This window comes from Danaus plexippus, chromosome 11 (genome assembly GCF_018135715.1).
Source record: "Danaus plexippus chromosome 11, MEX_DaPlex, whole genome shotgun sequence".
Lineage (NCBI taxonomy): Eukaryota > Metazoa > Arthropoda > Insecta > Lepidoptera > Nymphalidae > Danaus > Danaus plexippus.
Genome location: NC_083544.1, coordinates 5,372,956 through 5,390,388, shown reverse-complemented (window position 1 = coordinate 5,390,388; position 17,433 = coordinate 5,372,956). Strand labels below are relative to the sequence as shown.

Here is a 17,433-nt window from a genome sequence, read left to right as displayed (position 1 = left end):
CATAAAAAAGCAGAATTTTACAACAATAGATAATATAAGTTAATAACTACATTATTTTTTTATTATGAACAAGGTTCTTTACCATGTTTTTATAATAAACAAATAGAGTTCTATAAAGTCATTTATTAATAAATTTTTCCATACAATCGACGCATCTTTCAAACAGGTCTTGCCACCGTTCTTGCTGACGGAGTTCTCTCTTTCGCAGTCGCACGTGTTCAGTTGTAAGTTCTGAGAATAGTTTGCGCCAACGACTGTCGCTGACTTCGAATGTACGACGAGATGGGCCTCTCGAACGACGTGTACGACGAAACACGGACCCGTGGTTATTAATGTGCCGCGAACGAGGGGAAGACAGTCTTCTACGACTCTCAACAGATGCATCAGAACTCTTTTCTTGTGATCCCTCCGTGGAAGTAAAATGTTGACTATTGTTTTCTTCTGACACTGAAAAAACATTGATAACAAATTATAAGTTGTATCATATCAAGGTGATCATAAAATATAAATTATGAATGTCGAGTCTAAAAATAGAGAATTTTACCTATAAATATGTTCCGAATTTAACTTTTTGTTGTTCTTTTGTTTTTGTTCAATTTATTTAAATTAATATAAGGAACGTCTGGTTCTTATTTTTAATATTCCGTTAATAGTAAATGTTTAATATAGGTTATAAAAAGAAATATTTTAAATGTACAAAATATAGACACCCCACTTTGAGACTATCTTAATCTGTATAAATTAATAAATACCCAAAATTATTGAGAGGCTGATGTGTTGTTAAATGCAACAAAACTAGCAAAAAAAAAATCAAGTTCAGAAATTAAAAAAGTAATTTGTAGTTTAACATAGCAGTGATACTTAAATCTAAAATAAAAAATACAATATGCCACAAACAAATTTAATGATGGAAATATGTATATACAAAAAATTTTCATGTAGGTTACATATACTGTCAAAAAATATATATACTTACTACTCTCCAAATGAAACATTTGGGGATCTAATTCTGTTGATAGAAATTGTACTGTTGTTGGTGCAGGAGTAGTTTCATCTTGGTTTAAATTGTCGGTGTATTGTATCTGCAAAAATTTACATAATTACAAGTAAATACAAAGAAAAAAATTATTACAATTTATAGTTCTATCAAATAGTTACACAGCACTATAGAAATGAAGTAGTTTATAAAACAGTCTCAATCTTCAACTAGTTTAAAGACAGAACCGTTGACATTTAGCAATGCTATATTGCAACAAATATTTATTAGTTTTTCAATGCTTTTTAATTATTTCAAATGAATCTTCATACTTTATCCATTATTAATACTAATATGTTCAATCAATTTTCATATTTATTAACACACCAATGTGATTCGCATTTTTTTAATAATATTTACGTTACTTTCAACAGTGACCTACATATAATAAGGAAATATTTGACAAAAACCTGGTTTAACAGAACTCAATAACAGCCATCACAATGATTGCTAAATTTCGTTTAAGTAAGACATATCAAAAAGAAAGGAAAACAAACAGTGGATGGACTGTTCATAGATTATTAACTTTGTCATAAGTTCAACTAAGTTCGTGTAAGACTTATTAATTGTTCACCACTCATCATTGACAGTTTATACATGTCATTTATGATTCAACTAGTTTACCATTTAAGGGTAAACTACTATTATTGTTCACATCACATAAACAGTCTAATAAAACAGTTCATCTAATCAACAACCAACTCTAATCTTTACCGCTAAGTACAGAGTATAGAGCCAAAATATACAAAAAACTCTTTTTGTGACTAAATAAAATAAAAGTTTTATTTATATAAGCATACCTCGACCCCCATTTCTTCTGCATTATCCACTCTTGAAGGGGTCCCTTGCCCCACAATATTTAGCACCCTTTTTTCCAATTCATTTAAAGCCAGCTTAGGCCTTAAATGTTCAGGCAAACCAGATGTTTTTAGAATTTTTAATTTTTTTCTCTTGGTATTATTTTTGAGGTCACTCCAAACCTATGTTATCAGATGTATTCTTATTACAAAAGATTTCAAGTATTCGGAGATCAAACAAAATAATTAAATATAGACCTTAGTAGTTTATAGTTACAATTGTTTGAGAATGTCTGAAGTGTGAAGTGAAACAAGGTATTGGATCCAGAGACTTCTCACCTTCTTCCATTTTTCAAGTGACCTTCTGTCTCCACCGTGTTCCCTATTAAGAGAATTTGCCAACATCTGCCACTTTTTTATTATTTCAAGTTTGCCCTGAAGTCCATCATAGGAGGGCCTGTTAAGGTCTCCATGCCTAAAAAAATTAAGATAAAGGCATCTTTTCTATGACTTCTAGTTCTACTCATCAATATACTGTGTGACTATCATTACCTCTCCATAAAATCTACAATAGTCTTGAACTGTGCAGTACTTGTTTTCATTTTTATATACCTTAGGTTGTTGACTGGGGAGAAGAATTTGCAAAGTAAAACTTGTATAAAGCAAAACTGAAGTCATTTATTTCTTATGTGGAAAAACTTATTTTAATACTTCTGGCACTCTTTACATTTTTACGATTAGTATTCCATTTTTAATAACAATATATGTGTTCCCTTAAGTACACTGATCAACATCGTATGTAGTTTTAACTTTTATCTGTTTTGATGACTGACGTTGACTTTATTTTATATCAAAAGCATAATCTTGGAGAACGTTCAAAAACTGTATTAGACATTGGTATTTTTTTTGTTAGTTAATTATTATAAATAACAACATTATATATATTTTACTAGTTTTTGCCCACGGCTTCGTCCGCATAAATTTCAGAATTAGTAATATGTAGCTTTTACCCGCGACTTCGTCCGCATTAGATAGTTTTTTTGTACAGTAGTATGAAAAAACCTAAGCTGTACTTTTTTGTACGTATGTTTGAATTGTGCCGACTTCGGATGAGGCCATACTAAGTATGATTGTCATAGGTTAGGTCAGGTTAACACATTTTAAGAAGAAGATACTGCAATACATTTTTATATACGATGTTTTTTGTTCTTCCTTCCTTGGCCAGAAAAGTAATTTTTCCCATGGGATTGCGTTATTTTCCCGCGATCAAAAGTAACTCATGTCCTTTCTTAAGTCTCAAACTGTCTTCTTACCAAATTTCATTTAAATCTGTTCAGTAGTTTAGGCGTATAAGCGATCGGTCCACCTGAATGTTCCCATGGGAATGAATCATTTTCCCGGGCTAAAAAGTAGCTTATGTCCTTTCTCGGGTATCAAAATATCTCCATACCAAATTTCGTGCAAATTGTTTCAGAAGTTTAGGCGTGATTGAGTAACAAACAGATAGACAGACAGAGTTACTTTCGCATTTATAATATTAGTATGGATTTGTCTCTGACTTTATAAAAAATATGTCTCATATGAACTGGTTAAAAAATTCTTTTAGAAATGTAGTCTGAAACCAACACTAAAGTCACTGTAAATAAGGATATATATTGGATCTATTTAGACAGTCACAAAAAATAGAGAGAATTAGAAAATTTTACTGGGTACTACAAATATATTATTCCTTAATGACACCTACGCTTCTTGCGCAAACAAATTTTTGTAAGAAGGGTAGTAGCTATAAATAGGTGATGGTGATCCATACCTAGTAATTCCTTATCGTATTTTTAAGCTTATCATGAAATACAAGTGTTTGCAAGGAAAAAATAATAAACAGCCCCTTACTTTTATATTAAATCTTCAATTTACATTTTTACATTTTTTAATATAACTAATGAGTCTTACACCAGAAATACGGTACATGTCTAGTAATGTGAGCCATGCGTAGTAATTCCTAAATGTATTTTTAAGCTTATCATGAAATACAAGTGTTTGCAAGGAAAAAATAATAAAAAGCCCCTTACTTTTATATTAAATCTTCAATTTACATTTTTAATTTTTTTAATATAACTATAATGAGTCTTACACCAGAAATACGGTACATGTGTAGTAATGTTAGCCATGCGTAGTAATTCCTAAATGTATTTTTAATCTTATCATGAAATAAACGTTTTTGTAAGGAAATAATACTAAAGTGTCTCTTATTTTTATTTTAAATCTTCTAATTAAGAGGCTCACATCACATACACAGTACACTTTAAATCGTTAGAGTCGCTAAAACCCTACATTCAAGTTAAGAACTCAGATATATTCTGAAACAAAATTAATCATACATAAAATGTATCCAATATATCTCTCGTTTCAAATTTTGTGATCAGTGTGACAAAAAGTCGGTTGGTTCTTTAGTACACAGTATCTTCTGTTGTAATACATTTTTTTTGTAGTGCTGCCATTGAATAATGGATTTAAAGTAATTTGTCCTAAAATAAAAACATATCATAGACACTATACTTCAAAAAGCAAAAATTTTAGGTATTAAAAAGGATTTGTGTGACTTAAAAAAAATTTATTAAGGTTGACTAAAAATAATCTAAGTAAAATATTTGTTTACGCAACATAATATAAAGACAATTGTTCATTAAGTTCTCGCATTTTATTTAGAGAATTATTTTTCTAACCTATATGTGACTAGAATATTTATTCTAAAAAAGCAAGCGGTGTAGTTCACAGACTATAATTTTCCATGAACCAGCCATTTTGTTTTAATATGGCGGTGGATCACATTTAGAGAAGGTGGTGTGCGCGTCATATATTTTAAATTTCATTTAAAATGGATAAGGTTTTAGTGCTTAGTAGAAAATAAGTCACATTTTTTTCACACACTGTTAAATAATAAGAACATAAATATATATTGTAATTAGTAAGGCGTCAACACGCCATTTGGCGAAGTTTTTACCCAAGCCGCCGACAAACTATATTATTATATATTATTGATTATTCAACCCATGCCAATATGATGATGTATACGGTAAGTTTTTTTTGTCACTTATGTTTAATTTGTAACTCTTTCAACTAACACTGCAGGCAAATTTTACTATTATCTATAACCATTTTCATATTACAACGGGGCTTGTTCAGTAAATGTCCTATATACTGCACACCTATACAGTATACACCAATCATTTGATATAAGGATTAAATTTCACTTGTGGTTTTTAATAATTATTATCTACTGCCTTTATTCTTTTGTTATTGATGTTTAAAATTTTATAATTTTAGGTTATAAATTGATTCGCTGCTCAGAAATTTATATTTCTTATCGTACTTTCGTATGATCAATAACGAGAAAAAAAAATAAAAGTATTGTCTTGAGTCTTGTAATTTAATAACATTTCACCTTGGACTTTACAAATCAATATACATCAATTGAAACCTTTTATTCACTAGAAATCTGCCAGCTTGGAAAATATTAACCTAGTATAACGTGATGTGTTAATTTGATAACGTTATTAGGACAATATATGTAATTGATGTCATAATTATGAAGTTTTACCCCATTTCTTCCTTGGACAATCTGTATTACTCAATTAGTAACCAATAAATTTCATAGTGAAATTCGGAATTTGATCCTGTAAAATTAAAATATTTAAGAAGCTATAAAAGACTCCTAGTTGAAGGATTCTACAAAATAATTTACTCCTGACCCCATATTGTTAAATTAGTACTGCATTGCAATTATCATTTTAGATAATACTTTTCAGTAAAAGCAAATTGCAAAACATGCAGAATATAACTGCCAATTTGATGAGGAATTCTAGTGACTTTAAATTGGTATTTGAGTAAATAATAACATACATTCAAGTTGTTTTTAAAGTGATATATTATTTGAAGGAGTATTCACAATATTACTGTCTGTGTTGTTGCATCCAGTTAAATCCTTTGCTTAAATTGCTGTATATTTTTGTATTTTAATAATGATTAAAATTAAGAAAATTACACCCATAAATACATTTTATTATCAATAAATAGATATTATTTAACATTTAATAGATTGAATTACTGTTACATTACATGGTTACATGTTCATGTTATTATCTGGTATCATGTTAGGAATACAAAGTTAAATTATATTTACTTTGTTTATAAAAATTTTGTAGTGAACATTGCCAAAATTATAGAAAAAGATAAGATTCAAATCATCAAAATTATGACATCTTACAAAAATTTTATGATATAATTATGAATTTCATAGTGGTATACGTGTATATGAGAAAAAAAAAAACAATAAATCACAATTTTTGTATATGATTCTAAGTATTTTTGATATTCATAATTATTTAATTTCATGTGACAGATAAAGATAATACATAGTGTTTGTCTTACACTTCTCACACTTGTATAATACATACTTGTACAATAAATTTGTTTTTATTTTAGAGATATGTTTAACATACATATTATTTTTAGGGTACAAGTACAGAGCAGGATACTCGCTTCAGCGATAAAGAAAAGAAACTCATGAAGCAAATGAAGTTTGGTGACTGCTTAACACAACAGGTAAGGCTGATTGCGGAATATTTATATCTGTTCACCCTTACAACATGTCAGACTTGTTTAAATTTATTCCCAAAATAAAACTACAAAGATTAATCAAAAGATAAATTTTAAACGATAGAATTAGCTCTGATATGTGGAACAGGGGGGAACTGTTTGGTTGCAATTTAATGTACATAATTTTACATTGACATTAATCACCCTTATGTTTTGGCCCTCGATAGTTATTTTTTTTGTAAATCATAATTAATTCATTATCTTTTTAACTTAATTCTATTATTTAAATGAAACTAGTATTATATATATATATATATATAGACGAGGTGACACCTCGTCTGCCCGTGATCACGGTTGCTGCAAAGTAACCGAAACGTCGGGATTATGTAGTTTTTAAATAATAAAATCCGCGTAGTAAATCCGAATAATACTAGTTTCATTTAAATGAATACTCGCGAAAATCTTAGATCTCATTAATTCTATTATGTTACTTTGATAGAGAAATTCCAATCCAAAAACAAAAATTAATTGTTGTCGCTAGGTTGACATGTCGAAGGTGAAGCTAGACGTGCTGAAGCCGTGGATAACTCAGAAGATCACAGAAATACTTAAGATGGAAGACGACGTCGTGATCGACTACGTCAACAACCAGCTCGAGGAGAAGGTGGCTAGCAAACACTATTACCTATCGATAATTATAAACCCATGTAATCATTGCAGTTCCTTTGAAATTAGTTTGAATAGCGATGTTTAAAAGAAACATTTATACTTTAAAAATACACAGCTAAAATAAAAGGAACTGGAATTGAAGTGTTTTAATATAAAATGTATCAATATTGATTGCCTATGGCTATTTTTATGGTCCCCACCGGTTAGCGCGCCGCCGCCGCAGCCCGCCGCCGCCGCCCGCCGCCGCCGCCCGCCCGCCACACTCTTTCGGAGGCCGTTAGCATTCTCAATCGGTATTTACGGGGAAATTAAATACTTAAACAATGCTAACTATATAAAGAAATGCGCTGTGGCTACATGAATCGTGTCAAATATGGAACTCCGAGACGTTCAGAGAGAGATTTGACTCGAGGTAGGGAAGTCCCCGTTAGGCTTTGCGGTCAGCATTATATGGTTGTGTTCGCAAAACCCTTACAGATGCAAGAAATGAAGAGTGGATGGTTGTCGGTGCGGTGTCGCCTGGTGCGTGTGGGTGCTGGCAGCGCTGCCGGGCGGGGCAGCTGTGCCGCTCGCCATCGACGTGCGACCTCACCGAACATACTAATAACATGTACATTTTATAATGTGTTGTCGCTTCCCTACCCGAGTCATTTCTGTGTTCTCTGTTCGTTCCAGGTATTCTTTCGTTCGACGCTCTGAACGTCTCCCTGAGTTGTTTTATATTTTATTTTCTCCGAACCGAAAATACGAAAATCCGATAATAGCCTCATAACGATGCCATATTCAGTATGGGTTTATCCGATGTATTAAATGTTTAACGAATGAGATTAATTATGATATTTTTCTTCCCGTTCCGCCGCCTCCCTCTAGTTCCCTTGTCCAAAGAAGATGCAGATCAACCTGACGGGTTTCCTGAACGGCAAGAACGCGCGGCTGTTCATGGGCGAGCTGTGGGAGCTGCTGCTGAGCGCTCAGGCCAGCGAGAACGGAATACCGGAGTCATTCACGCAACAGAAGAAGGAGGAGATTAAAAAACGCATGGTAATGTATATACATATTAAAAATAAATTATATATTAGCTGTTGGGGCCGAAATTGTAAGGGTGATTATCAAATTAGTGAAAGTTATATTTAATAGGTTATTTTTGACAGGAGGAGCAACAAAAGGATAAGGACAAGGAAAAAGACCGTCGCCGGTCACGTTCGAGGTCGCGGGACAGACGACGATCCAGGGATCGCCGCAGGTCGCGCACACGCTCTAGAGATCGCTCTTCGGATAGAAAGTATGACGAACAATTGTACTATATATAACACTATTACTATTACTTTGTATCGTTTTTGAGTTTTACATATATAGTTATTCTTGAGTTTATATCTTGACCGATTTCAATAATAATCAGTACGAGAGCACTAATTTTCAACAGACTAACGGTTCACATAATACATTGTACAATATTTTCAGTGATATAAATAATTTTGTATCGATCATTCACACAGATTGTTGACAAGTTCACCAACATGATAACATTAAAATTTCCTAAAAAAAGTTTGCCAAACAAAGAGTTTATCAATGTCTATTTTTTGGACAACTTATAATTTCAGAAACTGAAATATATATTAATTATTTAATTGTCATATAAAAAGGTTCATATATAATTGTGTAAAAAAAATTGTTATTAATTTTTAAGGTTATGTAAAATTTTTATAGACATAGAAGTGGAGGCAGCCCTCGTCGATCGAGAAGGCGCAGTAGGGACAAGAGCAGTCAGTCGAAGCCGTCGCAGGTTGACGACATCAAATTACCAGAACCAAAAGGTATTACCTTTATGTGGCCCCCTATAATATTAACACTCGGAAACAACTCCTTTCGTCGTATACAAAAAGTGCGATCTAACGTTCGACCTATTCGAATGCATGGTCAAAAATAATATTTGCTTTAATTTTAGAAAACGGAAAGTCACCTGAAAAGAAGGAAGAACCGGAAGTGAAGGAGGAGGTCAACCACCATCCTGATACGGAGTCATCTAATGAACAAGCCAACGATTCTGTCAAGGAAGAAAAAAAAGACGATGAACCTAAATCAAGATCTGCTTCGGCCGATAAGTGAGTAATTGGTTGAGATTAGTTGTTTAATGCAGCTAGCTTTCTTGATAACCTAAAGGGATCTTTTAACAATTTTTCGTCGAACCGCATCAGTATGTAACATGTTAGTCGGCTAGATAGATTTTCTACCATATTTTGTTATAATAAGATGGTAATTTTTATACACATTTTTTTCTAATAAATTCCTAATGTAATTTATTTTGACAGAACTATTTTGGAAAAACGTGAAGACAAACCAGCTGATAAAACTAGAAATTCTTCAAGCGAACGTCGCTCTACATCAGCTTCATCGCGTAAGTATCTATTAAATTATAACTGTAATCCAATTATTATGCATATATGGTATCTTTCATGAGAAAAGGCTTTGAATTAACCTTCTATGACTAACTTTCTACATGTTTTCTCAGGTGGAAGCGCTAAAAAGCGATCATCGCACAAAAAGCGACAATATCGTTCCAACCGTGATTCCTCAACCAGTGTCAGCCCGAGGCGTAGCTCTCGCAGGGAAAGGTAACCTTTGAATACACATATGTTAATAATTAAGGTACAAATTAAGGCCAAATACTATTACAATGAAACAAACAAAGTCCAAGTGCAATGAAACAAACTACCAGCTTGTTCAATACAAATATACATAAAATAGTAGTTAATCCCACTCTTATCATTTTAATAAATAAAATAAATGTAATTAATTGACGTTTCTAATGACAGGAGTAAATCTCGTCACCGTAGTAGCAGACGACGTTCTATAGAAAGACGTGATAGAGAAAGAGAACGTGAGAGGGAAAGAGATAGGGAGAGAGAACGAAGACGAAGAGAGAGGGAGAGGAGGGAAAGGTAATACATAATTCTATAAATAAATTTTTATACTATATTGCTTATGTAAATAGAATTCTGCATCATAATGATACGCTTTAACAATTTTACGTGCTTAATTCATTATATTTTTAAATTTTATAGTGAACTTCTAGTATTTTTCTAATAATGTAGATTTTAGAGAACTTTTACAATCAGCTTTAGTAGCGAATACAATTCTCTTGCTCATTTTCACTTTAATAAAGTGACTTTATATTTTTTATTTTAATACACCAGGTCGCGTGAACGTCGCCGATCGCTCGAAAGACGTAGACGTTCTCGTACACGCTCTCGACGACGTTCAAGAGACAGGTAATTTCGTTATTTTAAATTAATTATTATTTTAAAATATACATAGTATAAGAGAGTTTTGCGTGAATCCAAATACACAGAATTCGACCACAGATACGTTTAAAAATGTGCCTCATTATAAAGAATTTAAATACATTTATAAAGACATACATTTATAAAGAATTTAAAAATCTAACTTAAAATTGTGTAGTTAGCGAGCTGGTTATCGTAGATGTTGTTTTTTAGTTAGATGTTATTACAATCAATATGACAATGTATGTTTCTGATATTTCATTCTTATAATATTAAATGTATGTGTAAAATAAGTTGTGTAGAGATCGAATTTGTGGTGTAACGAGCTCTAAGACCTTTACGAGTATTCATTTGATGAAACTAATACTTTAGGGACTACCCCGCGTTATTTTATTATTTTTAAAACGTACTTCTTCCGACGTTTCGGTTACTTTGCAGCAACCGTGATCACGGATAGACGAGATGAGTCGATCGTGATAACGGTTGCTGAAAATTAACCGAAATGTCAATAGTATGTAGCTTTAAAAATAATAAAATTAAACTTTGTAATCCGAAAATAGGAGTTTCATTTCAATTTGTGGTTATTGTACGGTTATTTATTAACAGATCTCGTGACCGCCGTCGCTCTCGCTCCCGCCGCCGCTCCCGCTCTCGCCGCCGCTCGGGACGCTCCCGTGACAGACGATCCAGGGACCGTCGCTCACGCGATAGGCGATCCCGGGATAGATCTAGGTTAGCACTTTAATGATCATATACTTATTATATTGTTTAGTAACGTTTGTTTTAATTTGTCTTTGTTGGTATTTATTCGATTAATGTTTAAAGGAAAGTACATGTCGAATGACTCTTTCTCAAGTGTTATTTATGTATTAATTTCTTGATTATTTGATCAAGAATATTATACCATAAGTTTTCCACGATCGGGACATATTATTCAAGCTGATTTGAATTTACTTTAGAGACAAGAGATCAAGGGATAGGACTGTGAAGGATAGAAGATCACGAGACAGGAAATCCCGTGAGAGAAGATCGAGCGATTTGATTAAAGAGCGTTTAGAAAAATCGGTTTCTATCCCGCGTAAAGGTAAGGTTTTGATAAGTTACTTTTGTCAGTATAAAATTGATCTAATTCGAGTCCTATATATCGAAACTGTAATACTTAACCAGCTAAATGTATATAACTATAGCAACATACAATGGTTTTACAGAAAATATTGAGAAGTTGCGTAAGAAGTCACCGGAACGCGTCTCAATACCGAGGGAGCGTTCCAAAGAGCATGTGTCAAGTTCTAGCAGGGAATCATCCGTGGCTAATGATAAAAGTGTTGTACAAAATGAGACTCAAGATAAACCGCCCCAATCATCTGACGACGAAGAGCGCGATGACTTTATCCCCGTCCCCGTGCTTCGAGAGTATTCAAAGAGTCTATCGCGAACACCCTCGCCATTCCTTAGGAAACATGAAATGGAAAACAATAAGAAATCCGACAGATCCGGCGATGACGCATCCGGCAGGGAACAGAATGAAGAGGAAGTTAAAGTGCAGGAGGTGAAGAAATCGAAACGTAAAGGACGTCAGTCGGAGTCGGAAAGCGAAAGCAGTGAGGGGCTCTCCAAATCTAAGACTAAGTCCAAGCTTAAGCGTAAAGAAAAGAGTACATCAAAGAAGTCGAAAAAACCGAAAAAGGAGAGTTCTTCCAGCGACAGTGAATCTGAGGACTCTTCTTCTAGTGATTCCGAAGAAGATAGAAAGAAGAAAGCTAAGAGGGCAGGTAAAAAGAAAGTGGGAAAGAAGTCTAGGAAGAAGAGGGCTAGGTCCTCCAGTTCTGATTCAAGTTCTGAAGAGGAGGTGAAACATAAGAGTTCTAAAAGTAAGCAGAAGAACATTCCAGAAGAATCAGATGCGGACAAGAAGTCTAAGAAGAGGAGTAAAGATGCCAGTATGCCACGAACCGAAAAAGGAGACGGTAAACTGGTTAAGTCCAAGAAAGTAGCCAATTCTGAGGACTCGCGAGATGACAGTTCTGACAGCGATGAAAAATCTGCTAAAAAGAAAGCTAAACATGACTCTACATCTTCGGAAAAGGAAGTAAAGCGTAAGAAGGCTGAAATGCTTAAAGAAAAGATTGCTTCCCCTGAAATAATTAAACCAAGAAAGAGCGATGATAAAGGTTCTAAAGCTAAACATGCAGATGATGTGAAGCCTAAGAGCCGCGAAGAAACTGAAAAGAAAGCTAAAAAGAGGGAAAAAGAAGATTCATCGTCGGACAGTGATCAGATTTCAAAGAAGAAAGCTCGCAAGAAGGTTTCCGATTCGGAATCCGATTCAGAAAGCGACGAACCTAAGAAGTCTAAGAAAGCTAAGAAACATAAGAAGCATTCAAAGAAGCATAAGAAACACAAAAAACACAAGAAATCGTCCAAGCGTAAAGACGATTCATCCGACAGTGACGAAGCGGAGGAGGAAGAGGAGGAAGACGGCAAAGTAAACAACGAGGACCTGGAAAAGAAACTACGCGAACGGGCTTTGAAGTCTATGAAGAAACAAACGAGCGTGTCTGGCTCCGACTAAATAAGATTCGTATTAAGATTTACTGCTAAGGCCCCATCTTTGTCCGACCAAGTTGCACGTCTGATGAAACACAGTACATACATTTGCTATTAATGTACCGATGAACAATATAAGAAGCCAGTCCTTTCATATCTCAAGTGTTGACATATTTTTTTATTACAGAACATTTTATGTGTTTATTTACGCTGGTAACTACGATTTGAAGTGCAGTAGCAAATATGATTTTAGTAATATGTGTATGTCTTGTTTAGTAATAAAATTTGCTAATTATTCAATATAGTTTTATTTACAATACTTAACGGACTAAAAATATATTTTTATATAGAGGGTAACTTAAAAAGAATTTGTTTCATTTGGTTGTCTTTGGTTATTAAATATATGAAGTAACAAACTGTCATTGAACATTTTCTAGCTTTACTATTTACTTTATACAATTGTGTTAGTATAAATTAAAACTAATTATGATCTACACATCTATGTTAAGGACAATGAAATTAAATAATTTGTGACAACATTGAGATTCAGTGAGCTATAGTCCCTTGTGGCGCTAGCTTAAGTCGCATGATATAATTTATCACCTCTCGTTAGCTCCAGTGAATGTGAGTAAAATTAATGTCTTTTTGTCCCGTTTACGAATTAAATGTAGTGATATATTTTAATAATTATCTCCGTGTGTATCCCCTATAACCGGTGACTAAACTCGGTGTAACACCACTATTGTAGATACTTCCGTAACCTAATTTTTTTGTTTGATATCCATATCCAAGATGGCCTCCTCCTTGGTAATATGGGTTATTATATCCGGAGTATGAATTAAGGCCACCGTTACCTCCGTAACCACCGTAACCGCCATTGCCGCCATAACTTCCGGGGTATCCATTACCTCCAAATCCGTATGGACTACCGCTCTTTCCATATCCACTACTGCCGATTCCATAGCCGTTGTTGCTTAATCCGTATCCACGGCCGCCTACATCATAGTCATTACTATTGTACCCATAATTTCCATATCCACTTCGCACACTGTCTACAGGTTCAAATCTACTGGGGGCAAAACCGCCTTTATATCCACCATAGGAATTATAGCCATCATTTCCAAGACCAGGATAACTATTGAGTTTGAGTGAATTATCATAGCCATTGAATTCTTTATACAAAGGATCTGCGGTGTATTTATCGTCAATAGTACCGAAACCTGTTACCGAATAACTGTAACCGCTAGGATTTCTGCCACCCCAATCCGAGTATTGGTGAGAATCTAAAAAATATATTAAGATGTACCATATCTACAAATAATACAATGTCTGATTCTATATATATTTTTTAAAGGGAGTAACGTTTTATGTTTTACTTACATGAACTGCTCGCTGTCTTGAGGTCATTGATTTCATTTATCTGTTTAGAATCTATTAAAGTCTTTCCATTTTCATCAGCAACGGGTGCAGGAACTGCGTATGCTAGCGTCGCTAATGCAAATATCAGATACAGCTGGAATACCATCTGAAACCATTTAATGAATAAGACCTCAATTTGCTTAACGTTTTTACTACAGAAAAAGATTACAACATTAATAAGGAAATTAAAATGCGACATAAAGAGATACTGTTAAAATGAGTTTGTGGTAATGATTCACGTCATAATTGGGCCTTTATGCTGGAAATTAACAAGAATTATGACACCATGAAGGTAATCTTAAATACAGGTGTTTAATATTTTGACCCTCAATGCAATAATCACCTTTTGTTTTGTTATTCTCACATTAAATTCGAACTAAATATATTGTTAAAAAATATTTGACTAATCGCATTCCACAATTCCCATATTTTAACATTTAACATTCTTTAAATGGCTGTCTAGACTTTTATTCTTATATTTCCTTAATTCAATGAATAAAAAATAAATTAGTTACGCCTTCACGCTTGGTCTGGTTGTCATACACTTTTATAATTTACCTATTGTTATGGAAGGACAAAGGTACCTGATGTATGTATCATTTCAACGGCTCAATTTAAATTTTACTTACATCTTTAATTTAAAAATATTATATTAATATTATATTTTACTATATCATTTTACCGAAGAATCTGACGAACAGTAAAGTAAGTTTGTAATTAAAACAATTAATTGGTTTAATATTTAGAGAACTAATGAATTAGTTTCGTTAAGATGTAGCTATAGCAACGAAGTTGTTTGTGGTGATTGATGAAGGCTAGTTTTTGGACATTATCTCATTACCACGAAAATTACGTAATGCAAATCTCTGTCCAAGCTATGATATTTGATTCTTTTCGCAAATTAATAAAATTACTTTGAACAATACTGAAAATGCTTATGAATTTTAACAAAAAATATCGAAAAATATTAAAGAAACTAAACCAACTTAAAAATTGAGTGAAGCGCGAAATAACACACGTTTTAAAAAAATGATATACATCGAGAAATTTAACGTTTAGCTTAGCTGTTTCAATTACTTCGAATTATTAAATTTTATTACATGAAAATAGTGACGTGCCTTGTTTTTGTTTAAATTTTAGACTTCATATATTAAAAGCGTAGAAACATGTGTTTGTATGTTTGGTTTTGTTTCTGATTTCAGGATTGCTCAATGTTGTTATTGTAAAGTACACATAAGTAAATAAGTAATGAAACAATTAAGGTGTTACACATACTGTCCATCCCGTTTAAACTTTAGAATTATCCCACTACATATAATAATTAATGTATTATTATTTGAAATCAGATTTATAAAAATGTTTATAACGTCTTCATTTGTACATTGTCTTAGGATAAAAACATTACAAACTGTGGAAGTATTTCCCATTACCAAATCTATATAAAAAGTATATATTTTTTAAATAATATATTTATACTTACGTTTGTTTTAATCTGTCCAATAAATGCTCACTGTCCACTTCTATTGTGGATGAGTTTAGATGCGCTCTGCGTGCTTGATCATACGTTCCAACGTTTATAAACCGTGAGACTTTTGTCTTGGATCTGACAATGGTTGCTTGGAGGTAATGAGTCTGTTTGTAGGCGATCCGTCCTTCTACGAAGATGCTATGACGCAGACTACATTTAGAATAATACAATATGCCATTCAGCAATAAAATCATAGTAATAATATCAGTTAAAAGTGAGGCCAGGAACCTTATATGTTTGTGGAGTTAATTATTTAATGAGTTCCGGCTATTTTTGTCACAAGTATTATGACAACACTCTAGACATTTAAATCTGTATGTTCAAAAGTATATTACTTTAAATGAACAAGGAAATATGGTTGAGTCTTATATTCTTATGCTTACGTCTACATGGGGATTGTTTTAGGTACTTTCAAAGGGATTAAAAGAATCCTTTATAAATTATAACCCGAATGTTAACAAAGGTGCTGCCACAGCTGTTAAGTCGTTATCTACACGTACATATATTATGTATACGTATTTACTTAAACGACTGTTTCACAAGAGTTGTGAAAGATTTTTGACGCCACAACTTAAAAAAATACGGTGATAAAATTATTCAACAGTATACTTATGGATTTGGAAGTGTTTTAAAAATTAAGTGTTTTTAAAATAATGTATTAATATCTCCATTTAAAAGTAATTCTGAAATTTTTTATTTTATTAATGGAAAGTAGGAGCAAATATATTGCTATGTCGAGTCAAAACGAATCTGCCTAGGCATTTATAATATATTTTTTAGTTTTTTCGTAGCTTCATTTGTTTCCTGAAAAAGGTGGCATTTATTGTGATAATATTTAAGGTTATATCAGGAAGCTGAGAAAAGCTGGTAGATTACTAAACCATTTAGATTTTTTACTTTGATAAAGATTTCCAAATTAATTTACAGGATAAAGTAGGTTTATAAAATTAGGACATTACTTCTACACGATCACTTATGTAGGTTTTACAGACATCAGTTTTGAACAAACCAGTGAAATGCATGACGTCTTGCTTATGCTCCACTGCGTAGAGGATGTCGCCACAAGGTCGGAAAAGATGATTGTTTCTAATTTTAGTAACACAAAATTCCGTTTTTATTGCGATTTTTCATCTGTAACAAAAAGATTTCACACTTTAAAGTTGTTATATCATTTGTGATATACATATTGGATGGTTGTGAACCAAAACGTTAATACCTACCAACTCTTAGTGTGTCATTTTACGATGCAATCTCGTACTTAAAACTGCAGTTCAGTTTCTAATATGGTTTTCTGAGGTTTACCGCTGACAAGCTGTTGAATTTTAAGTTTTTATGGTTAATGCTTTTGGAATTAAGATACTTTATGACATGGTACTTAAATATATCTAAGTAATTATTAATATATACACTAAATTGTTTGATAATATAAACGGTACACATAACAGTCCTTCCTTAGTTGTTTTCGAAAATACTTCGTGTATTGCATTAATGAAGTATCTGTTGCTGTAATTATTTCCTTAACATGAATCATCCACACAGATCAATCGTTTCATACAAGGA

General features: G+C 32.8%; 3 protein-coding genes across 7 annotated transcripts; 1 reads left to right on the top strand and 2 right to left on the bottom strand.

Annotated features, from left to right (window-relative positions):
• Positions 1-105: 105 nt before the first annotated feature.
• Positions 106-2,667, bottom strand: LOC116765946 (uncharacterized). Of its 2 annotated transcripts, none has more exons than XM_032655597.2 (5): positions 2,386-2,667; positions 2,173-2,308; positions 1,837-2,016; positions 977-1,082; positions 106-447 (listed from the first exon to the last, which is right to left on the bottom strand). In XM_032655597.2, exons 1-5 carry the CDS (start codon positions 2,433-2,435, stop codon positions 119-121), a joined length of 801 nt encoding a protein of 266 aa, XP_032511488.1. In that variant the 5' UTR covers positions 2,436-2,667; the 3' UTR covers positions 106-118. The 2 variants fall into 2 exon arrangements, with proteins under 2 accessions (XP_032511488.1, XP_061378047.1); XM_061522063.1 differs by having other exon boundaries at positions 2,446-2,667.
• A 1,969-nt stretch (positions 2,668-4,636) lies between these two features.
• LOC116765550 (peptidyl-prolyl cis-trans isomerase G-like) lies at positions 4,637-13,226 on the top strand. Of its 4 annotated transcripts, XM_061521821.1 has the most exons (14): positions 4,637-4,906; positions 6,346-6,435; positions 6,971-7,093; positions 7,969-8,139; positions 8,250-8,380; positions 8,806-8,912; positions 9,044-9,200; positions 9,408-9,493; positions 9,608-9,710; positions 9,912-10,037; positions 10,293-10,367; positions 10,986-11,111; positions 11,339-11,463; positions 11,588-13,226. In XM_061521821.1, the coding sequence occupies exons 1-14, from the start codon at positions 4,892-4,894 to the stop codon at positions 12,949-12,951; spliced, it is 2,799 nt and encodes a 932-aa protein (XP_061377805.1). In that variant the 5' UTR covers positions 4,637-4,891; the 3' UTR covers positions 12,952-13,226. The 4 variants fall into 4 exon arrangements, with proteins under 4 accessions (XP_061377805.1, XP_061377807.1, XP_032510939.2 ...); XM_061521823.1 differs by lacking the exons at positions 6,971-7,093; positions 7,969-8,139; XM_032655048.2 differs by lacking the exons at positions 4,637-4,906; positions 6,346-6,435; positions 6,971-7,093 and adding an exon at positions 7,375-7,391.
• LOC116765994 (uncharacterized) lies at positions 13,219-14,476 on the bottom strand. Its single transcript, XM_032655648.2, has 2 exons — positions 14,307-14,476; positions 13,219-14,209 (listed from the first exon to the last, which is right to left on the bottom strand). Exons 1-2 carry the CDS (start codon positions 14,449-14,451, stop codon positions 13,614-13,616), a joined length of 741 nt encoding a protein of 246 aa, XP_032511539.2. The 5' UTR covers positions 14,452-14,476; the 3' UTR covers positions 13,219-13,613.
• Between the last annotated feature and the right edge of the window lie 2,957 nt (positions 14,477-17,433).

What these genes read in the sequence shown, in the direction of transcription:
- LOC116765994 (XM_032655648.2), bottom strand. Translation starts at nt 14,451, where the DNA reads ATGGTATTCCAGCTGTATCTGATATTTGCATTAGCGACGCTAGCATAC. An exon ending in CAAGACAGCGAGCAGTTCAT is followed by an intron (nt 14,210 to 14,306) that starts GTAAGTAAAACA and finishes TATATTTTTTAG; the next exon opens with ATTCTCACCAATACTCGGAT.
- LOC116765946 (XM_032655597.2), bottom strand. Translation starts at nt 2,435, where the DNA reads ATGAAAACAAGTACTGCACAGTTCAAGACTATTGTAGATTTTATGGAG. An exon ending in CACTTGAAAAATGGAAGAAG is followed by an intron (nt 2,017 to 2,172) that starts GTGAGAAGTCTC and finishes CTGATAACATAG; the next exon opens with GTTTGGAGTGACCTCAAAAA. An exon ending in AATGTTTCATTTGGAGAGTA is followed by an intron (nt 448 to 976) that starts GTAAGTATATAT and finishes ATGTTTTTTCAG; the next exon opens with TGTCAGAAGAAAACAATAGT.
- LOC116765550 (XM_061521821.1), top strand. An exon ending in GTGACTGCTTAACACAACAG is followed by an intron (nt 6,436 to 6,970) that starts GTAAGGCTGATT and finishes TGTTGTCGCTAG; the next exon opens with GTTGACATGTCGAAGGTGAA. An exon ending in AGGAGATTAAAAAACGCATG is followed by an intron (nt 8,140 to 8,249) that starts GTAATGTATATA and finishes TATTTTTGACAG; the next exon opens with GAGGAGCAACAAAAGGATAA.